At 39.8% G+C, this 22,295-nt stretch overlaps 1 protein-coding gene across 4 annotated transcripts; it reads left to right on the top strand.

The window, feature by feature from the left end:
* The first annotated feature begins 1,829 nt into the window (after positions 1 to 1,829).
* csrnp3 (cysteine-serine-rich nuclear protein 3) lies at positions 1,830 to 22,231 on the top strand. Of its 4 annotated transcripts, none has more exons than XM_044216552.1 (6): positions 1,830 to 2,137; positions 3,050 to 3,085; positions 15,339 to 15,507; positions 17,923 to 18,182; positions 18,408 to 18,704; positions 18,868 to 22,231. In XM_044216552.1, exons 3-6 carry the CDS (start codon positions 15,345 to 15,347, stop codon positions 19,999 to 20,001), a joined length of 1,854 nt encoding a protein of 617 aa, XP_044072487.1. In that variant the 5' UTR covers positions 1,830 to 2,137; positions 3,050 to 3,085; positions 15,339 to 15,344; the 3' UTR covers positions 20,002 to 22,231. The 4 variants fall into 4 exon arrangements, with proteins under 4 accessions (XP_044072487.1, XP_044072488.1, XP_044072485.1 ...); XM_044216553.1 differs by having other exon boundaries at positions 3,045 to 3,051; XM_044216550.1 differs by having other exon boundaries at positions 1,831 to 2,137; positions 3,045 to 3,085.
* The last annotated feature ends 64 nt before the right edge of the window (positions 22,232 to 22,295 follow it).

The following is a 22,295-nucleotide window of genomic DNA, read 5'->3' as shown; positions in this document are numbered from 1 at the left end:
ATGCACTGATTCATCATTCAGTACACGGTACAGCAATGCTCCCAAACTAACTGAATAGTGTGTATTCACTACACTTTTAGCTTAAGTCATAACCCAATATTTGATTGTTCTAAAACCAGTTTTTGCTGATACAATATGTAGAAATACCTCTGATTTCTGTGTTGTATTGGTTGAATTCTTTATAGTTGTTTTCTATTTAAATACTGTATACTTTGTGTTCATTTTTTTTAATAATCACAATGAATGCCAAAGGTTGAAACACATTGCCATCATCATTTTTTATCTTACTACAAGTGCTGCACTTTCCCCTATAAGAATACCTCTGTTTTTCATGCTCCTTAGGTTGTGCTTGAACCCCACCTTGTTATTAGCACCATCTGTGAAAACACTTAATGTACTCCTTGAAAATGGTAATGTAAACAGCATGTCTCTGTTTCAACATAATGTGATCACCAAGCTTCAGAGTGCAGCTGTATCTTTGCATGGCTGACACAGTGCAGTCTCTGTTTACCTTGTCTTTGTGTATTCCCACATGAAAGTACTGTGTTTGAGGTATTACTGCATGCATGTTTTTCAGAATGAGCTCTTTAGCACCATCTACTGCCCTTTGTGAGAAGCACAGGCGCCCTTCCTGATGCCTGTTCAACCACATCAGTATCAAGTTATTCAGACAGTTGTGGACATTTGATACCTAACTGGATGCAATAACTGGGGTGACAGTGAAAGTTAGAGAAGTGACTGTGTATAGAAGGTGAAAATATTGCACCTGTGAAATTAGGAGATGTGACAATATGCCTTTTTTCACAGAAGACATTTGAACATGTCACAGTAGGGAAAGCATATGTGTAAATAACAAAATCAATGATGGCTGAATTCCATTTAGCTGCTTCAGTTTCACTAAAATACCTCATAGTGAACATGAGGGAAGAGCATAATTCCCTCTCCTCTTAATCTCAGCAGACAAAGGACCAGCCATCCCATCCCACACTTTTGGCTCTCTGTTTGGAAATGAACATGACAAGAGATTTTCCGGAGCCTGCAGGAGCATCTGTAGTTTAACACTGTGGCCACAAGATGGCAGTGTGCGTCACTGATTTGTTTCACCCTCGACCCGAGAAGTCATATGTTGAGGACAAATATTTCATTTCCATTAAAGGGACATAAAAACAAAGCTCTCCTGCTGCATTCTGCTCTAACCTAGCAGAGACCCTTTACATTTGGCTGATCTAACTTACATAACCCAGCAGGGACTAATTAAATTTGAAATAGGAGGGCTATGGGTGTTTGCCAAGACAGCTGTTTCTTTTTATAAGCCTCTCAACTTCATCAGGTTCATTACCATGTGTGGCTTGTTTGAAAACCATAAATATTACAGAGACCACAGTAATACAATACATTTAAGAAGGATATGTTATTTATAGCCTACAAATGTTGCAGCAGTGGTACAAAGTTCATCGTCTAAAATAACTTATAGCCCAGTGGAGACATAAATATTACAACATAGGAAAAGAGGTCTAACTAGAAGTCAAAATCAACTTGATTTTCTGTTTAACTCTTGTTTTAGTCTAGAATGAAACAGCAAATCTAGTCTGTGCCTCACTTTTAGATGCCCTTTCATCCGAATGACTAAGAATCTTCATAGACAAACATACAGTTAGATTATTTTAAATGACTTTCTGCCGATTAAACACTATAAATCCCTATAAATATGTTTTTTAGACATGATTAAGCCCACCTCCTTTGGCAACAGTCAGCGCACATGATTATACAGTGGCATTTGCATTGAAGCCCACAGTGGGCAGGCAGCAGCGCTCTGCGGCTGATTCCTGGTTTATAAAACCACGATTGGACAGAGTAAGTCACGTTGTCCGTGAAACTGTCAGTCTGATGCTGCACCATTGTTCCCTGAGCAGCCGGAAGGAGCGCTTGTTAAAACACTGTTATACAGCCTACGCGACAATTGTGCCGGTTTGTCCAATACTATTCAAGAATTCGGTACCGCTTTTAATGATCTCACAGCGGTGGAGGATTTCCGCAGAGGAGCACGGTGACATGGTTTATGGAAGAAACTGTGAAATCCATTGAGAGAGGGTCGTCATTAACTGGCTGGATACTGATGATAGTAAAGAAATGAATGGTGGGTATGACCAATCTTAGGTGATAGGCCTGTATTTTAACACATTGATTAGATGGAAAAATACAGGCCTGTTATCTTTGTTTCTCACGTCTTGCATTAAGTAGGCCTAATTGAACATTTTATATGTTTGCCTGCTGTTTTGTGACCCATCCCTGAATGGTCCATTTGTCAAACTCTTCTGGGCATCACACCTCAGTCGTCACTCTGCTTAGGACATCTGCTACAACTAAATGGTCGTTCAAATTTTAGAATTATTCTAATTTTTCTTTGTTCCACCTAAAGCATTGATTGTGTTATATCTCAAATGTGCACAGGATGTTCACTTCTCTATGTGAATGTATGAAATAGACTCAGACGCAAAGGGATCCTGCATGTTAGATCTCCTATATGCCTTTGTGTATCATTTTTGAGGTAGCACATGTGTGTCATGCAGGCTACTATGCTAGGAGCCAGCTGACTGGTATATAGCCAAGGGGCTGAGAGGCCCTCATGCAAACCGTAGTGAGGAGAGAGTCTGGTTCCCTGCAGAGCCTCCTGCAGAACAGGCAGAGGAGGCAGAGAGTCTGTTCCCCTCCTGCTTCCCCAGCTATAAAAGGTTCACAAAGAGATTCAGATAAAGCTCTGTCAGTCATCCATACATCAATACTGAAATTGCAAAGTTTCCCTGACAAAACCTGTGTATGCTACTGATAACAACATATGCATTACAAAGGAATAGCTTTGTGTTCATCTTGTTGTGGCACCTTGTGTTAGCTTGTACAACAAACAGCATCAAACATCATTTAAAGTCACCATTTGCATTATCTCTTCTAACTTCAGAAATGATATAGTTGTTATGTTGACAGCTACTATTGTATGTGGCTGCAGAGTAAATATAATTTTTATTTCTCTTCTCTATTCCTCACAGAACAGAGGTGGGTCGCTGCAGTGTAATATATTTTGCTAAAGGTAAGACTACATCTCCGTCTTGCTGTCTGAAATACCATACTGCCAGTCTTTAACAGACATTAACATATTGAATTCATGCCTGCGAGATAGCTCTCACAACTGTTGCTACGCTGCCACAAAAGACCCTCTGATAACAAGATATGATGTGATGTTGATGCAGACAACAGTGTTTAGTCAATACAGACAGCTGCGCTATTCTCACTGGATTATACTAGAGAGATGTCTCTGATATTAAAATGATGAAAAGAAGGCATATTCATTCGAGAGTATGTTGTTTTATATGCTTGATATTTTCTTCCCTGTGAATCAACCACTAGTCCTACAAAAATGGGGAAATCACAGGCCTTGACATATTTCCAAGACTGACCTAAGTTTTTTTTAATGTTGCCTGTGAAGCCTTGTAGTTCTAATATGTTTACATGAATGTAATCGGAATATGCAGTATTATCCTCATGTGAACTGTCTTTTTTACATATTAGGCTTGAATATGGCAGCGTCCTTATCCTTCCCTGCCTTCTTTATTGTTCGTCCGCCAGCCTCTTCTGTCAGAAAGAAAATCAGCACCAACAGTCCATCGTTGTCCGAAAGCATGCACTCAAACATGCGATTATGCACACACATTTAAACGACCATTCTCCATCTTTGTGACTGAGATCTGAAAGGTGAGGGGTGGTGTGTGTGTGTGTGTGTTTGGGGAGTGGAGCCTCTCTTCTTGTGACTGTGTATTTTTCCTCCTGAATCCATCTGTCTCCTCAATCTATCAGCATCCAGCCCTCAGAGGAGCAGAATTTAATTAGTACATGTGGCACTCAGTTAAAGGACATTGAAACATTAAGTAGATGTATTTACTTGTGAAAAGCTGCATCATTAAGCTCGCTCATTTGAATAAGTGATTCAGCCATGCCGCTATTACATACTGTAGCAGATGGCTAAAGCTTGATGAACAGTGAATGTGGTCCATTAAAGATTCGCAGAAAAGGTGTTATGGTTTCACAGCACTAAGGAGAGTCTCTCTGCAGGAGGCTGGTGTGCACATTAAGGTTCACATGCACAGCTAAATCAATTTTGTTTCCTTTTATGTGGGAACAACAGGAATGTATGGCTTTAAGCTTGACCTGGAGGTCAGGTTAAAGGTCAGATTGTAAATTGATGTGGGGAAGATTAGCTGAACTGTGCTTTACATTAAGCAAGAAATAAAACAATCTGCTGGAGTTGTAAATGTTTTAGATATTGGTATCCATAAAGTCTGATGGGTTGTTTGACACCTTGCTTGATATCCTACTACCTGGATATGATAAATTAAGTGAGACATATCTTACAAACATTACGGACTGTCTTTTTAAAATATAATTCTCGTTTTTGTATTTTCCAAGTTATATACTAACAAATATCCCAACATACACGGAAAAGAACTCAATATAGTGCACAGAACATTTCATCCCTCCTTCCCTCCCCAACAAGCTACAACAAAACATTTAAAATGTAAAATAATGAACCATAGGAACTACAATATAAAATGAAGAAAATTGCTCATACACATGAAAATATGTTGATGCAACTCATTCATAATTATTATATTTCTGCACACAAAGGGCACATTAGTCACTCCTATTTTTACCCCAGTGACTATGGAAAATATGTTATAAAAGGTGTCCATATTTTCCTAAATTTAGCAGATTTTCCACTGGTAGATTTTATTTTCTGTAGTTTTAAATGAAACATGACATCTTTGAAGGGTGTTTTGGATTTTTCCAATTAATTAGGATAAAACAACAAGCTAATTGTCTTTTTGATCAGTTGAAATGTGCTGCGTGATTTACAACATTTGGCGCGCTCAGTAACTCTGCATTCCACATTCCATATTCAATGTGTTATTCATGAATTGGCACTCTACATGTTTTATTTGTGGTTTCTCTTCCCAAACACCGAATTAAAATCGCAGCGTCAGTGAAGTGTACAGAAGGATTGTAGTGTGAACTAATATCAACCTTTTAGATTACAGAGCAGCTTTGTGTGGCTCAGCAGGGTTCGCGGTTCCAATTTAGAAGCTTTTGATGTGACTCTTTTTGTGTCTTTGGCTCCTTCCTGGCTGAGCTCTGAGCTTTTACGGTTCAGGATTGTGCTCTCTTGAGATGTTGCCATGACACCTATTTGGAATCTTTTGTCTGTTGCCAGCTAATTAAGTGTTAAGAAAAAAAAGAGATATTTTTCTGCCATAATGAGTTTTATTTGTCAGTAGATGCCACTAGATAGACATTTTATACAGCCAATGTGAGCACATATATTAACATCTGAAGTGATTCTGTGTTATTTGCAAATATTCTACAATACAGTACAGATTATAGATTTAAATTCTAATTTCACAATTAATATTCTTATTCAGTGATACTTGTAATGCCACTGCATTGATACACAAATAGTTACTGGTTCAAACTGAGGAAAGCTTCCCAAATCCTCTAGTAAAGTAAAATTAGGACTTTTGGATCAAATAATTGAAGATAAGTTTGCACAACAAATCAGAGTTATGTAGAAACGCTGCCTTCATATCAGGCATTCAAACACCATATTCATAAAATGTTTGATGAGAAATGTAATTTAAAAAAAAGCTAAACTAACTCTTCACTGCTTCTCATGTTCAATTATGTTGTGCTATATGTAAATGTAAATTCATTGTATGTAGCCTTATGTGACTGTGTGTTAACTACTCTATGCTGCCCTCTCTTTTTTAAACGAGATAATGTATCTCAGGAGACTTCCTGGTTAAATAAGTACATTTAGTGTCGGCTATATATATGGTCTGATTTAAACTTTTAAAATCTGGATCAGAGGCTATTTTCTTTAAAGGCACTCAATCAGCTTCTTCGTACGAGTGACAAGGTCCAACATGAACACACAATTTCATGGTTTTGGTTGCTGTACTTGAGAGATTTCTGTAGTCCCGGTTTTCTCTCTGTTCTTCTGGCTGGTTTGGAGTGGGCGGGGCTCGGTTGGAAAAACATGCACCAATCAGGATTTAGCAAAACCTTTGAAACAGACTTGAATGACAATTGCTGGGTTGTCCTGATAAAGCAGATTAGCAGTGTTTTTCACCTAAGATATATACCATTTCTAACATTAAATTGTTAGATGTATGATTGTTGCGTATTTTCTCACAACTATTTATTGTTATGGAGGATTTGAGACCAATTTTTCAGGGGTTTAAAAAATTTAAAAGAAGAAAAACCTGCTATTAATTTCAGCATAATTTTTGAACATCATGACATAATTCAAAATTACAAGTAAAAACTCCCAAATAAAAAGTTCAAATAAAAAGTTTTTAATTTGAACTGGTCCTCTTCAGTCTGAACAGCCACATTTTACAGAGTAAGGCAGAAACATACCTACACATGTATCGATGATCTATAGGTGAAAATTAACATAATATAACCTATTCACACTTACAATCTCCATTAATCATCTCACAGATTATCACAATGTTACAATCTTGAATAATTGTCTAACAATGAGACTTTAACAAGGCATTTATCAGAATCATAGAAACATAAAAACATCTTAATGGAATTTTAACTCCTAAGAAACAACACATCGAATAACATACTAGATAACAATTCACAGGAAGTATTTTGTGTCACTTTGTTTTTTATTTCACTCTAATTCACCATATACTGTAATCACATGCAGAGCTGGCCTACTTCACGAATCTTCTCAGATAACAGTGTGAATGTTTTGCATATAAAAAGTGATTCAAGATCTCAACATGATACTGGCTATATATAAATGATAAGGCTTGTCTGGAGAATATGAACCCCACATCCCACAGCTTTCCCAGCCTGTGTGAGAGATGAAAGCAGCCCTGTCTCTATGAAATGCTTTGGCAGCTCTGTTTCTGCCAGCAAACCGGCTTTTGCGAACTTTCAGGTGGCATGGGAAAATATAGTCATAAATAAAATATAGAGCCATGAATAATTTAGGCGAGCATTGTGATTGACATGGGGGTAAGAGTACCTGATTATGCCTTCGCACTGTGTGACTTGAATTACAGCAAATCAAAACATTAGTCTGAATGTGGAGCTTGCTCGTTTGTACTTGTCTGCTACGGTGTATTTTGATCACTGCTTGTAACAACAAAGACGGCTGAATTGCTGGATGAAATGTCTGCTCAGAGATTACGCTTCAATTTAAGCATGTCGCTCTATTTTATTAAAACACTGCTAATGCTGTTTGGTGTGAAAGAAAAAAACAAACACACACAGCATCACGTCAGCAGTCAAATGAGTTCACAACAAAAATATTCTCATTCATGTCATTTACCACAATATAGAAGTGCACTGGCCACTCATAATACTGGCTGTTATTTCCAACTCTTTATGCTTTAATATCATGTTCAAATCAAATGGGTGCAGCTACATATGTAGTACTGGAGTAGCGACCGCCCTTTGCTCTGAACCCATGTGGTTAATAAGGAGCTGTGCTTCCTCGCTTCCTCTGTTCTATAAGGAGGAAGAACAGATCAATGATTCCCAGCACTCGGCTGTACTGTAGCTGCAGGAGGGAGGCTGCAGCAGGCATCACCAGGCTGCAGCTCCTCCGTGTGCTGAGTGCTGAGCAGTGGGCCCCCCCCACACACACACACACACACACTCCCCCTTTCATGTGTGTGGAGCAGATCTGTCTGCAGCCTCAGGCAAGTGCAAGTTAACAAATGTACAGAGCGCATGTGAAGTCTCATTTGCATAAATCTGTAGATGTCGCTACATTTCTTTAAATGGATTCCTTTGTGTTTAATTGATGAATGTCTTTTGCCTTGTGTACATGTGGAATTCTTTCAAAGCTGACTGAGAATGAAGGTGACTGTATTTGACAATTAACGTTATTTATTTGCATAATTTGTCCATCTGACCTTTATTGCAGTACAATGGAAAAACAGCCTGAGCTAATGTTTACTGTCACTGTCACTGAACAAATTGTCAGGCGTTTTTCTCACTGCTCTGTGCCTAACATGAGTAATGACAGGCCAGTTGCACATTCGGCAAGGAATTGTGCATAGATAAAATATTTTTAGATACAACATACTGTAGCTTAATTGCAGCATTTACACATGTATTTTTTGAAGAGTTTTCTGCTGCTGCCTTTTTGTATTACGCTATTTTTTTCTGTTCTTATACACACGCTACTTCCCTTTGATTTTAGCCATCCATTGCATTTGGTGTGTGGTCCCTACGTGTTCTCCAGGGACAGGATTCAAATGACTGTTTATTGTGTTATTCTTGAACATGATGGTAGCAAATACAGATTAAGGCAGATGCCTCCTGACCTATTATAAAACACGTTCTACTGTGGCCTTGTGTGTTTGTGTTCTCTCGGTGGCAGGGATCCTCCACTGACATCATCTGTAGCTGTATAATCATCCAGGCCACAGCGTCTCCTCAGGGGAGTCCAGCTGAGACCTAGCCTCTCTCTCTCTCTATCTATCTATTTCTCTCTCTCTCGGCCTAGCTTTCTCTCGCTCTCTTTCAAGGTTGGAGGAGTGTGACACAAGTGATGGATGAGTTCGAGGACAACCTCAGACTGTCTGCATGGCCCAGGATCTTTTGTGGTTTCAGGGTTTGTCTTCGCTCTGTGATCGCATCAGTTGGTTCCACTGGAATGCACCCTCAGCCACTCAGACAGGGTCTACTGTATTGAAAAAAATGTTTCTCTCGCATAAAAAAAAAGAAATTATTAATAAAAAGATCTGCCAAGCCATCTGGGCTGTATAAATGTGTGCTTCATGTGGAAACACTAGTAGTCTGTGATGCGACCAGCCATATTGAATGGCATAGGCTTTTGGCAGACGCAGATACAGAACAAGGAAGCAAAGTTGCAATCTATATCAATCTATACCCACCCAACCCCACCCCTATCCCCACCACACATACACATTTGGCAGTCATTCAAAGAAGAGTCTGATGGTCCTCCTGGAGGAAGTGCATCTCCTAAAGATTATATTTACATGCAAATAATTAGTGTATACATATGTAACTAATTAGTGATTTATGTATAATCACCTGCAACATTTCATACCAATGCAGATGGGATGTTCATGTAGTGTAGGGAAGGTGAGAGTGTGGAGGGTGTTTGACTGAGTTTGACAAAAGCCTGCTTGTGTGGCTGATGTGATGGTGTATTTCTGTGTCAGTATTTGCACTGAGGAGAGACAAACTGGCAAAGTAGTCAAAGTGATCTATGGTACATGTGGGGATGTGGCACAGTCCAGAAGAACTTCTATTTATTTATTGTTAATGGGCAGTCCAAGTATCTTTTATGTCTTTGGAAATACACAATGGGTGCACTGCAGGTTTTGTTCTGAATGATGGCAGATGGCATTATCAACTGTATAGCTTCATAGTAGAGCTGCAATGTGCAGCTGATGGAGACCTGATGGAGACCCTTGCCCTTGGACATGAACCTATATAGGTTGAAGAACCTGCCATCTGTTCTGTATGGTATTTGAACATACTGTGTGGGTGGGTGCAATGATTCATCCTTGGTTCACTCCAGTTTCTGCCATTAAAGGTTCTGATTCATGGCCACTGCTGCTCAACAGTTGCTGATATGTTGCCAGACAGTCTAGAGTCAAATCCTTTGGTGAGATCACTGAAGGGTTTATGTAGTGATTGCTTTTACACATTGCGTTTCAACTCTACACATGCACATCCTCTGAAGGTCCTGGATCACTAATAATGTTTAAAGGAACCTGGAAATAGCTATCACAGGATTGCAGAAGTATTGGATAAGGCAGGTCACGTGTCAGAGTATAGACAAAAGGCAAGTGCTCTTAAATGCTTCTTCTCCTGCTTCCACTTTTGTATACTCTGTAAAACAGAAAACAAACAAACAAGGTAAATTAACCTGTACTTATAAAAAAGTACATATACAGTATTTGCCATGATAAATAACAATCACTCCTCTATTTGCTTATTTGTTTTAAATAATAGGACTCTGTTTGGAGATGTCATTAAAACCATATTTTATAGTTTACCTTTCATCTGTTACAGTGGGGGTAGGGCAAGTCTTTTGCACATGACCTCAATTACAGTATGGGTACACAAGTGATTAATTCAAAGCATTTTCTTTGTTTATTTTTGCTTGCTGTCTTTGATTTCCTTCATTGAAATAATAAAGCCTCTTGAAAGTCAGAGCAAATATAGGTCACCATCACTGGTGCAACGGTGTAACAAATGCCATCTCTCCAGCTTAAGTTTTGCATTTTTATGTAAGAGGGCAGCATATATGTGATGCTCATGGGTGAATCATTAAAGGAATGCAGATGAGGTCGTCTAATAACATATTTCATCTAAGGTTCTACAAGAAGTGATCAGAAGAACAACCAGGTTGGAAAAAAACATTAATATATATGTATTATCATAATACACACTTCTTATAGTTATTTTCAGTGACATTTTAACCTGTACTGTAATGATCAAAACCGTTGTTATTAAAAACAGACAACAGAATTTTGACATTTGAAGAGAAAAGGGTGGTAGGGTTAGGGTTAGGTTTGGTCAGGTTGGTTTTGCTTCTATTTTAACTTAACAGCTAAACTAGTAGAGAATGTAACTGAACACAGATACGTACATTATTTTTTTATTCACTCTTTGGTTGTTTTCAGATAACTGTAAGCAGAAGACCTTTTTAACGGAATTATTCTATGATAATAATATACTTAGTCACTACTACTACTACTTCAGATCCATGATGATCTTTGACCAAATGAGCTTATTGCTGCTTGCTAATGTGTCTTAGACTGTGGCTGGATGATGTTATATGGAAATGAGAGACAGTATGTGCAGTGTTAGGACAAGACAACAGGGATGGAGGAGGAGTGCAGTGCTGTCAAGGCAAGGTTCAGTGAGGACACTGGTGAGGATGCAGAACATTGCAGGGTCGAATGACAATTATTTTCTTCAAGTTGCATCAAAGAAAAAACAAAAATCCTTTCATATAAGATTGTCAATAAATGTTCACTTTAACAGACAATGGACAATGGATTTAAATCATGTCCACTTAAGAGCCATAAAAAATGCAAATGTCTGGTTTTGAGTGAATGATTAGCAGCAATGTCTCTAACTGTACTATTCTTACCTACTGCATTGTATGTGTTTGTGCTCAGAAATTGTCATTTGTTTGTACAGACTGTAATGCTGCACAGGCTGTAAAAAAGCCTCTAGGCTTAAAGCTATCCTGTACGAGGAAGTGCTGGACCTTTTATGTTGACATACGGCCCAACTAAGTGCAAGAATGATATAATGGCTCTCTGACTGCACAAGCAGAGGCCCCACTAACTTCCTGGCATAGGAAGTGCTGGGACCACATTCACTACAGTGCAGACAAATCTTATTATTTTGTGGATGAGGTAGTATATGTTGATATTTTCTTGTCAACCTCTTCCAGGTATATGTTCAGATTTCTTATCCAAATTTTCTGGGCAAAGCTACTTTGCAGATGGATGATGGCCAGTTTTGGCAACATTTTTATATAAACAATGTGTATTTGATTTATCCTGGATTTTTCTGTCTGTATAAATCCTTTAAGATTGTATTTTGTAGTTTTATGCTCTCTTGATGGTCCTATTATGTTGTTCTTGGCATCAGATGTTTCCCTTTTTCCTTTTCTTTCCCCCTTTCCACCTCCCTACTCTCTCTCTCCCTCAACCTCCCCCTCCCCTTTACTATATCCCCCTGAATCCCCTCCTCTCTGCATATCTGTTATACCCCCTCCCCTGCCGCCACCCCCCCCCACACACGCATATTTTCTGACCCCCATACCTCTGCCTCCTCCTCCCCCCTACTCGCCCCCCTCCCCTTCTACAGCTCATGTTGGTAAAAATATCTGCAGACAGCAGGAGCAGAGGCACGCCTGACTCTCTCTCTCTCTCAGACATCCCACCCATGTGATCTCACAGACTGCCTCTGCTCTGCTCCTCTCTGCTCCAGTCAGGCTCCTGCTTTTCAGCCGGCTGCAGCTAATGAGCCTTTGTGTGACCAAAGAGCAAGAGAGAGCGAGAGAAAGAGAAAGAGAGAGAGAGGAACACTGTGACAGACAGGGAGTTAAAGTGAGAAAGACTGTCGTCTTGCAACAATAAAGCATATGGTAGCGACAGTGCAGTCAGAGCTGGAAGTCTCTCTCACACTCCTGCACCCTTTTTTCTCATGCACGTGGAGCTCAGGGGTCGCTGCAAGTCAGTGGACTGAAACAAAATGGGAACCTCTTCATTCATCATCTTTCACCTTTTTTGAATAGCCACATTTATGATTGTGTGGCTGCGCTGCTGTGAGAAGAGGTGAAAAGAGTCACAGTCTGCCAGTGGATACAGGTCAGTTGCTCCTGTGAGGGCCAGCACACGCAGAGAAGTGTAATCTGGTCATTGTAGGACTGATGTGTCATGACTTGCTCCAGATGCCATAGGCTTGTTGGCATCACTTGGGATGAATGTTTTGAGCCTTCTGTTGTCACATCGGTTTATTGTGATTGTGGAAACCTTGTGAATGACGTGGGGGAAAATAATTGTATTCAGAGTGCAAGTGTGCTATAGTGCTGTGAACGCTGTTGATTAAGGACAAGAGTTGGTTTCCACAGTTGATGTGTGTGCACAGAGAGGCAAACACAGGGAGGGGCTTTCCAAGCTGGCTTTTGCTGCATTATTTTCTCTGGGATTTTCTCCCTTGTACCATAGTGTATGCTGCCCAGCCATGATTAGTGGTAAGGCAACAGTGAAGACAAAGAAAGAGCTGTTGGAGAGGAGCAACAATCTCTGGTTTTTATTTAGCCGTGATGAAAGAGGTTCACCCTAGATTACCCACAGCTCTGTGGTTTATGATGTCATGGCCATCCAGTGTCAATATTTTAACTCAAACAATTCATCTGAGAAAGGAACTGTGATAAATGTATAAACATAATTTGCTTAGATATTAACTTAATTTGCTCTATTGGTGCTTTAGTATGAAGAACCCTTATACACAGTATGTAACACTGGAAACACTGTCATATGGGAAATCACTTGTTGTGAGAGTACATTAGAATCTGCATGGAAACCACTTTTGGTATAAAAGACTAGTGCAGCATCAGCTGAGGGCTAAGCATACGAATAGGTTTCCAACAATGGTATTTAATTAGGACCCTCGCTAGGAAATAGACTAAAATTGCACAGGTAATTTCTGGTGAAAATTTCCACTCCTATTTGCCAACAAATGAATGGTGGATTGTGAAATAAATATATTTATTCTGTTGATCAACATTGTAAATCCCACAAGACTAATTTAATATATTTCAGTATTAGTTCATTAGTTAATGTCATTATGCCTTGTCAGAATCACTCAGAAGAGAAAGTAGACTAATGGCTTCTTGACAGCCAGCTCAGTTATTGGCTTTACAGAGCCTCTTACAGATTTCACCCCCAAATTCATATCTATTCTTTCTGAAAAGAAATCTTTTCTGACAGACTTCTCTCTCCTCCACTTTCTCCCAGATGGAGGATGCCTCACATTCCTTAATTTTAGGTAGAGTTGTTGACTCTGGAGGTTCTCCAAATGCTGGCGGTGCCATGTCACTGCACTGAACAAGCACAGCCTCCTGGGAACAATGACCCTCTTGCTGGCAGCGCTAGTCCTCTCTGGGTTGCACCTCTTTCTCTCAGGCAGCATTTGCATCTGTAATGACTCGATAGCAAAGCCCAGATGAAACACTGTGGCTGTCTGTGAATGGAACTCCCCCACAAGCTGCTCTGGCAGAAAGACAGAGTGGGACTGGGTGAAGATGCATGCTGTCTTTACTGATTCCAGTTTCCAAGAGAGAAAGCAGTGAGGGAAAAGCTGCCAGTCATAGCAATCCTTGCTGTGCTACAGCAGCTCTGTTGTGTTATTGGGTTTATTTTAAAATACGACATGGTGTTCCAGCTGCTCTACAGCTAAATACATTAAAGTTCTACATTTTCAACAATGTCTGATGAAATGTTAATGTTATGAATAGTGATTGAGATTAAATAAATCCTGCAATATTATAATCCATTACACACTGAAGAATAGTGGTGGGGTAAAAGGGAAAAAGCAGTAATAAAAATAATATATCGTTTGATAGTTACAATGCAGTAGTTATTAGAGCCAGTTCCAGTGTAATAGTGATTAGTTTTAGTGTAGTTGACTGATGAGCTTGTTCTTGTTTATTTGTCTAATTGCATCATCAGTCAGAGGGAGGTAATGACCCCTCTCAGTTAACATTGAAGTGGTCTGTGACACGTCTGTTACAATAGCTTCTGTATGAAGTGCTGTAACCACAATCATTTTGCTGCACCTACACAGCCATACAAAGATAATTCCTGATTTATTTCAGAAACTGTGCATAACACTGATTTAACTGTAGAGCTGCTGCTATGAATATTATTATCATGCAACTATTTAATGGTAGTTACCACTGAATGGACTGTAGCAGAGATAATAGAGATAATAGATCTATTGGTCCATTCCTGCTATTATATTTACACTGCTTTATGATACATCATTATTGACTGCCTTTGTAGCAGATTATAAGGCAATAGCCTGTCACAGTATAGATTTTTTACCCTGCTCTGCAGTGACTGTAGCTGAATTCACCTGAGGCCTTTCCTTTTTCTGTAGGAAGCATCGGATCTAACAGATGCTCATTACAGATGTACAAGATGCCACTCATATACATAAATGCACACGTTTCCACATCCCACCAATACTACTTATGCGTGTCAAAAAGCTACAGATGGGTTTTTTTCTGTTAAATGCTGTGTAATACCTTTTAAGCCAGTGGATATTTTAAATATTCTTTATGCTTTCTAGGTGCAGTAGCAATTAAATGCAATCACATAATATTGTACGAAATACATATATATTGTAGATAATTTCACCTTGACCAGCCGCAGTGCAAGACAAGTTTGTCCAGTCTCTTGTTTCTCCAGCCTCTCAACCAGAGACAGTGGAATGAACTTCCTGTAAGGCAGACGTAGTATGTAATTAGCAGCTTTCTCCTTCCATCTCAGCTCCTTTGTGCCAAGGTGATCAATCGCCCAGGGAATGCCTGGGAGCTGGGATAGCGGCAGGAGAGATTGTGTATGTGTGTGTGTGTGTGTGAAGGGAGGAGGAAAGGGGGGAGTCTGGGTCTCATTGCTAATTGAGTGTATTGAGGATTATGAAGGCCCTAAACTGGATATTAAATCATTTGTGGCCCCTCTGCTGTCTTTTGATTTCAGGTGCAGATGCGGCGGGCCATGAGTGGAATACTGAAGAGGAAATTTGAGGAGGTGGAAGCCTCCTCCTCCCCGTGCTCTTCTTTGCGGGAGTCTGATGATGAGGTCTCCTGCAGTGAGAGTGGGGACAGCAGTGACAGTGTAAACCCCTCTGCCTCAGGCCCTTTCACCCGTAAGTGCCTGTGTCTTTTAAATTCAGGCATTGTGCTCGGTGTGGCTAAGGCGTGCTATTGACAGTAAGATAATTTCATCATTTCATCTCAAGGAAAACAAAGCTTAAGCACTGAAGGGAATAACACTCAGAGACAGCCTGATTTTGTAGCGCACAATCAATGCAGGATGCAGGTCAAAGAAAACAAGTCTGCATGTCTGTTGATAAGGGACTGTAACATGAATTTACAGTCATCACTGTGTAGAGGAGAGGAGAGGAGGCTGATTGATGCTAAGAGTCTAGTGCTGTAATAAAGGGGAAGGATGCACAGGCGGCCTTCCTCATTAGGAACAGCATCAGTGTACAGGCTCAGCCAGATGAATAAGCTGATGCAGCCTCAAGCTGTGTGTGTGCAACACTGTTGGTACTGTACATGTGTACATGTAAATATACCACTCTCTAAGAACACTAAATTATTTTCTTAGTTATCTTCTTGTATAAATCATATTTCGGATGAAATAGCCCTTTTTTGAGGAGGGAGCAGTATGTTTTAATTTTTGCATAAACAAAAAGACCAGCAAATGCACACTTCAAATGAAACATGATGCATGGTGGGTGAAGCTTAGGGTTGCAACTTTATTATTTTCATTCACATGTCTTGTTTTTCTGACTAACAGTCCAAACCCAAAAACTATTCAGTTTACAATAATTTAAAACAGAGTAAATAATAAAAAATAAAATAAACTAACCATAGCCATAATTCTGTGAAGCTTATCAGTTCTGCTTTTCAATATACAAATGCTTCAAAAGAGGTCTGCTACTGAGAGATTCCACAGTAACTCCTGACTTGAACTGACTTTGTATTAAATAATGCAGTCCTAATGGAAGATAAACCAACCGCAAAAGACATGTCTCCTCTGCAGGTTCAAAAGGACACTGAAGTCATCACTAATAAGTAATGCAGTGCACATGTGAATATTAATGTCTAAGAGATGAGACAGAATGTGAGTGAAATAGATAATACAGTTGTAGTTTATTAATCCTTTTCGGGGATTTTTTCAAAGCACCTAGATAGCATCAGATATTTGGTGCCAAAAAATCTTAATAATGCAATTCTTAAAGAACACAAGAAAGGAGTCACGTTTGGACACCATGTGTGTGAATATGCACAATTTGGCTACTTTTGTTTTAATTAAAGGCAAAGTCAATGTTAAATTTGTGTTTTGATGATGGATTATTTTCTTAAACTTTGTGAATGACATACAGATGGGTCCCTGTAGCGAGACATATGTAAGGTGCTGCGTCCCTAAAGGCTAAGCTTGGCCTCTGTGTCAGCTGCAGCTGCTGGTAGCTAACAGCAACAAGGGAGCTGTGCACTATGATAACTTCACTCCTGTGAAGAGACATGTGCACGTACAGTCATTAACTGTCTTGGCAGAGAGATGGGGCAATTAAGCCCTAAGTGGTTTTACATCCCATGCCGTTGTGTTAGGGAGAGAAGGAAAAACATCTGTAATGTGTTTGTTGTGAGTGTTTGAGGAACAGTCAGGTCTCAATCTGTCAGTCTTTAAAGGGTAAAGGAACACATGCTGATTATAGCTTGCAAAACTGTGAAAAATACATGTAGATGTTGTTTTTTTCTTATATGCTTTAATATAGACATCCTCAAAAAAAAAAAAAAGCTGATTACATTGACCTTAACATATGTTAACTGTTTTGACACCTAAAACAAGCTGATAGCTGTTTGCATTTCGTTTTGTAGATAATGAAGCTTGGCTTTGCTCTGTACCCTCAGCCTGACAGCTCTACATCTGTAATGAAATGCATTGTCCCTCTTGCGTGGGGTGGAGAGCTGTTGGAACCAGATGGTTTCTATTTGTCCTGTCCTGTCTGATATCAGGGTGAACGCTGGGAAGACTGCTTCTGTGAACACTGCTTCTGTGAACCAGTACTCTTCATCTCTGGGCCAGGCAGGGGATTATTTATGCTCCACCGTTGCCCTCCCCTCTGCCCCTCCCTCTCGTAGAGCTCTCCTTAAAAAGACACACAGAGGACTCGCATGCCAAGCGGAAGCACAGAGATGTGATGAAATCCTTCCCTGCAAAGCTGTGCAAGATATGTAGAAGCTCGCTGTAGAGCTGGCAAGAAAGAATTCCTCATATTTCAGGCATTTAAGGACAATACTCTCTGCTAGTATGTGTCCCACATTTTGCCATACAAATGTCACTTATCTTAACAGGCTTTACATGGCTATAAAACAGTTCTGCTCTAACATGAAGGAATGTATGAATGATAAAAAAATCAACTGTGCTGAAAGTGTTCTTGATGCAGTGATTTACAATGTGAAGCTTTAATTCTTTCCACATTGGATTAATGAATTGTCAGTAACAGTTTACAAGCAAGATGACAAGTACATGCAATGTACCACTTTTTCAGCTGACTCAATACTGAAGAGAGAGAAGCGCCTGCGGACGAGGAGGGTGCATTTTGAGAATGTGACAGTGTACTACTTCAGCCGGCGGCAGGGCTTCACCAGCGTGCCCAGCCAGGGAGGCAGCACGCTGGGTATGTCCAACAGGCACAGCTGGATCAGGCAGTACTCCCTGGGTGAATTTGCCCTGGAGCAGGAGAGGCTCCACAGAGACATGCTCAGAGATCACCTGAAGGAGGAGAAACTCAACTCAATCAAACTCAAGGTAACCGCTTTGTCTATCTCAACCAAGTCGTAGCTGTAAACATTTCCGTATGCAAAGGATTTTATAAGCATTATTCAACAGATATCAGTATGAAATATGTGAAGAATTTGAAAGGAATTTGGTGTGAAAGACTCTTTGTTTTAAACACCACTTCGTCATTGGACTTGGCTCTTTGTTCTTTCACTTTTATAAAATAGCTTGGATGTGACTCTTTCTTGTTTTCAGCTGACTAAGAATGGCACAGTGGAGTCTGAAGAGGCCAACACGCTCACAGCAGAGGACATTTCTGACGATGACATCGATCTGGACAACACAGAGGTAGACGAGTACTTCTTCCTGCAGCCTCTTACCACTAAAAAGCGTCGGGCACTGCTGCGCTCCTCTGGGGTAAAGAAGATTGACGTGGAAGAGAAACATGAACTGCGGGCGATCCGGATGTCCAGAGAGGACTGCGGCTGTGACTGCAGAGTCTTCTGTGACCCAGAGACCTGTGCCTGCAGCATCGCAGGGATCAAGTGCCAGGTAAAGCCCATGACTGTCAGTTTTATCCTCACCCTTGTAAACAGAAAAACATACTGTACCATTTAACAAGAAGGTGTAGGGATCAATGACTGAATGACAGTATTACACAGGTCATCTGTTTGAAATAAAATGAATAGCAGAGTAAATGTTATGTTTTCCTTAGGTGGACCGTATGTCATTTCCATGTGGCTGCACAAAAGAGGGCTGCAGCAATTCAACTGGGAGAGTGGAGTTTAATCCCATCCGTGTTCGGACCCATTTCTTGCACACCATAATGAAACTTGAACTGGAGAAGAGTCGTGAGCAGCAGCAGGCGTCCCCCGCCAACGGTTACCGTGGTGATACTAACGACCTGGGAAGCGGAAACCCTCTCGTTCAGTCCCAGCACAGGTTGGAGTACTCTCTGTCAGACGCTGTTCCACAGACGGCCAGTATGCACCTGCAGGCTGCCGACGAGATGGAGGAGCCGCTAGATGACGAAGACGAGGAAGAAGATGAAGAAGACGAGGAGGAGGAGGAAGAGGAGAACGAAGAGGACGAGGAGGATAGCAGCAGTGTTTGCAGCGTACTGTCTGACTCCAGCACCCAGAGCTTAGATAACAGCGACTCTGAGGACGAGGAGGACGATGATGAGGATGAAGAGAAGTCTGATAACTTTCAGGACGACATGACAACCCTGTCAGTGTCTCATACTGAAGTGGTCCCCTTGTCCCCTGTATTGTGTTACAGTGATGGCTCTGTGGCACATGATAACATGAACGGAAACACTTATTTAATGAACTCTTCTTCAGCTGAGTACTATCAGCTGGGGAGCTCCAGCGCCGTCTCTAATGGCCAAACCAACCAACCCAATAAACCCTACGGGGAAGCCTTAGCATTCCAAGATCCAGTCAGCACGACCAATGGCAGCGTGGCCCAAGGACCATTCAACGTGTCTGCTGAGCAGTACACAGACTACTCTAACCAGGCTGAGGAACAATACACAGTTAATCACCCTTTCACTCTGACCAACGGTGCTCCTGCCACCCCCTCGACCTGCTACACACCTGATCAGGAGAAGAAGGTGTTGTCCACAGCGACATTTGTGGAGCAGCCTGACAACCAGAGCCAGACAGAGTTTCAAAACTTCCTGAACAATAACACCCAGGGTTCCTACAGCAGCCACAGCTCATGTACGACAGCTGAACAGCCACAGCAAGAGTCCAATGTTAATGGACACTCTGACCTGACCTTACTAGCAAACAATACTAAGAACCTCCCTTTACCAGACCATTGCCCCGAGGTCACAGCCATTTAGTGGGCCTCACCTTTTGAAGTGTTCTTTCAATATTACGTCTTTACTTGAGCCTGACCAAGTGGTGTTTTAAGGGAACTAAATCATGGCCTTTTTGCATTATATGACCTTAAATTTCAAAGCAGTGTACGGCACCGTAGTACATTCTCATCTGTAACTATAAAGCCATAGGTTCATGATGGAAATGTTTTTGAGGAAATATTTGCTCCTGAAGGTTTCTCCACTACAGTGTGCGCTTAACTGCAAGATGGAACAGATCAAAAACATTTTAAAACATCAGTTATGTCATGCTGTGCAATGTATCTTGTAATTTCAGATGTAAAGTTCTAGTTTTAAGCAGATATTGTACTGTAGATGGAACTTTTCTATGTCTACTGTATGTGTCAAATGTGCAAAAAAGGTTTATTGTCAGTTTATGTATTGTTTCTGAATTATGTGTATACTTATATACTGTAAATGTTTTGATAACAATACGCATGCTGTTTTGGGAATCTCAGTGACATTTAGGGGGGAAAAAAATACCTTTTTTTTTTTTTACATAAAAATGTGTTGTATACATAATGTACATTTCTCTTCTTCTTTTTGTCACTAGTATATGCTTTTCTATGGTTTTGAAAAGCATGAGAAAGCCTGAATTCTTATTTGTATGTTTGGAATACAATATCAATTGCATAAAATGTCAAAAATCAATTCACAGCCTTTTGCACTTATGTGTGGGGTCTAGTGGCATGCAGTTGGTTTTAACTGATAAATACTGAAAAATATGGCCCCACACCTTTTTCTCCACTGTTCACTCTTAGAATACCATGATTTGCAGATGTTACTACAAATGAAGATTTATTCTTTCACTGATACAGGGATATTAATAAAGTAGCACTTTGACATATCTCCAAAAGTATGAGGAGCTCTATGATTCATCATAGACAACAGAACACTATCTTTATGATTGAATTAGATTAAGATTAGATTCATTTAAAAAGCATCCGTAACCAGTCCTGTTCTGTGGACAAAATATTGACCCAAAATAATGTGTCAATATTTCATAAATTAACTGGTTATTGGATTTCTGCTTTTGAACGCTGTAAAAGCTACATTCCACTGTCTAATAACTAAGATGTTTATTTATGTGGATCTAATAATGACGTTGATTTGTTCTGTTGAAGTGTTAAGTGCAATAGTTTGATGGTTTTTAAAAGGCATTCCCTTTTAGAGGAAATCCTAGGCAAGTACACTGAGATTACATTTAACTGACTGTCATGGTACTTAATATTGTACTTAAAGCACCATTAATTTACTAAAAAAAATATGCCACAGTTTCAATGATTGTATATGAGGGAAACAAATGTTCAAGGTTGACAATCAAAGCTTAGTATTAAACATAATTCATATCAGTAAGTAACAGCTACACATTATGACTCCTGAGTCCCATGAGCCATTGAAAATGACTTAAAAGCCAGATATTCAAAAATAGTTTACCAAAAACCTGTAAATAACCTTTTAACACATCTTTATAAAATCACTGACAAAAAGGAAATTGGAGTGACCGCTCAAAAATTGGGGGACTGCAATAATTTAGTGAATAGTATTACTGTAATATGTTGCTGAAGTTCTTTACCTTGAGCTGTTTGCTCCTGCATGAACACAGATATTGGTCCCTCTTCCAAGCTTGCAAATATCTGCCCATATTTTATAATCACTAGGATCAGTACAAGAGTTGTGGTGGTTCTGTGTGACTGCGGATTAGCTGGGACTGCTCATGCCACCTCGGTGGTACAAAAGAAGTGCACAGACTGCTTTCAGGCAATCAGTGGCATCAATATGGCCTATAGAACAGATTAATTGTGCCAAAGCATACAGTGTGAGAAGGCTTGATACAATGACACTGCATCCAGTTAAGAATCCTGTGTTGGATTTTATTTTCCAGTATTTATTATAAATGATATATTGAAATGTGTATTTATTGTGGTTTACTAAAAGTCTGTATTGAGTAAATTGATTGACTATCTTAAAATTGTCTTTTGTTTCATGCTGGTTGTGAGTTGTAAAGCTTCATGTGCCTGATTTATTTAATTTTTTTTTTCTTATTCTGTGAAATGCATACGTTTTGCACAAAATATTACAATTTTTTTCCCATGTGTTTGGTTTTCCAACTGTAGATAGAGTTAATTTTCTGTTTGATTTTTAACATGGTTTTGAAATAAATTTAATTAAAATTGCTAAAATTGTTAGTCAACATTGTACAGTTGAGTAATTTCTTAGTGCAAAGCGCCCTCTGCAGATCACAGGGAGAAATGAGA

This window comes from Siniperca chuatsi, linkage group LG12 (assembly GCF_020085105.1).
Source record: "Siniperca chuatsi isolate FFG_IHB_CAS linkage group LG12, ASM2008510v1, whole genome shotgun sequence".
Taxonomy (NCBI): domain Eukaryota; kingdom Metazoa; phylum Chordata; class Actinopteri; order Centrarchiformes; family Sinipercidae; genus Siniperca; species Siniperca chuatsi.
The sequence above is the reverse complement of the archived record's forward strand: the minus strand, read 5'-3'. Positions and strand labels throughout refer to the sequence as shown.

Excerpts from the sequence above, each read along its gene's own strand:
- csrnp3 (XM_044216552.1), top strand. The coding sequence starts at position 15,345 with ATGCGGCGGGCCATGAGTGGAATACTGAAGAGGAAATTTGAGGAGGTG. Across the intron at positions 18,183-18,407 it reads TCAACTCAATCAAACTCAAG|CTGACTAAGAATGGCACAGT; the intron begins GTAACCGCTTTG and ends TCTTGTTTTCAG. Across the intron at positions 18,705-18,867 it reads TCGCAGGGATCAAGTGCCAG|GTGGACCGTATGTCATTTCC; the intron begins GTAAAGCCCATG and ends TGTTTTCCTTAG.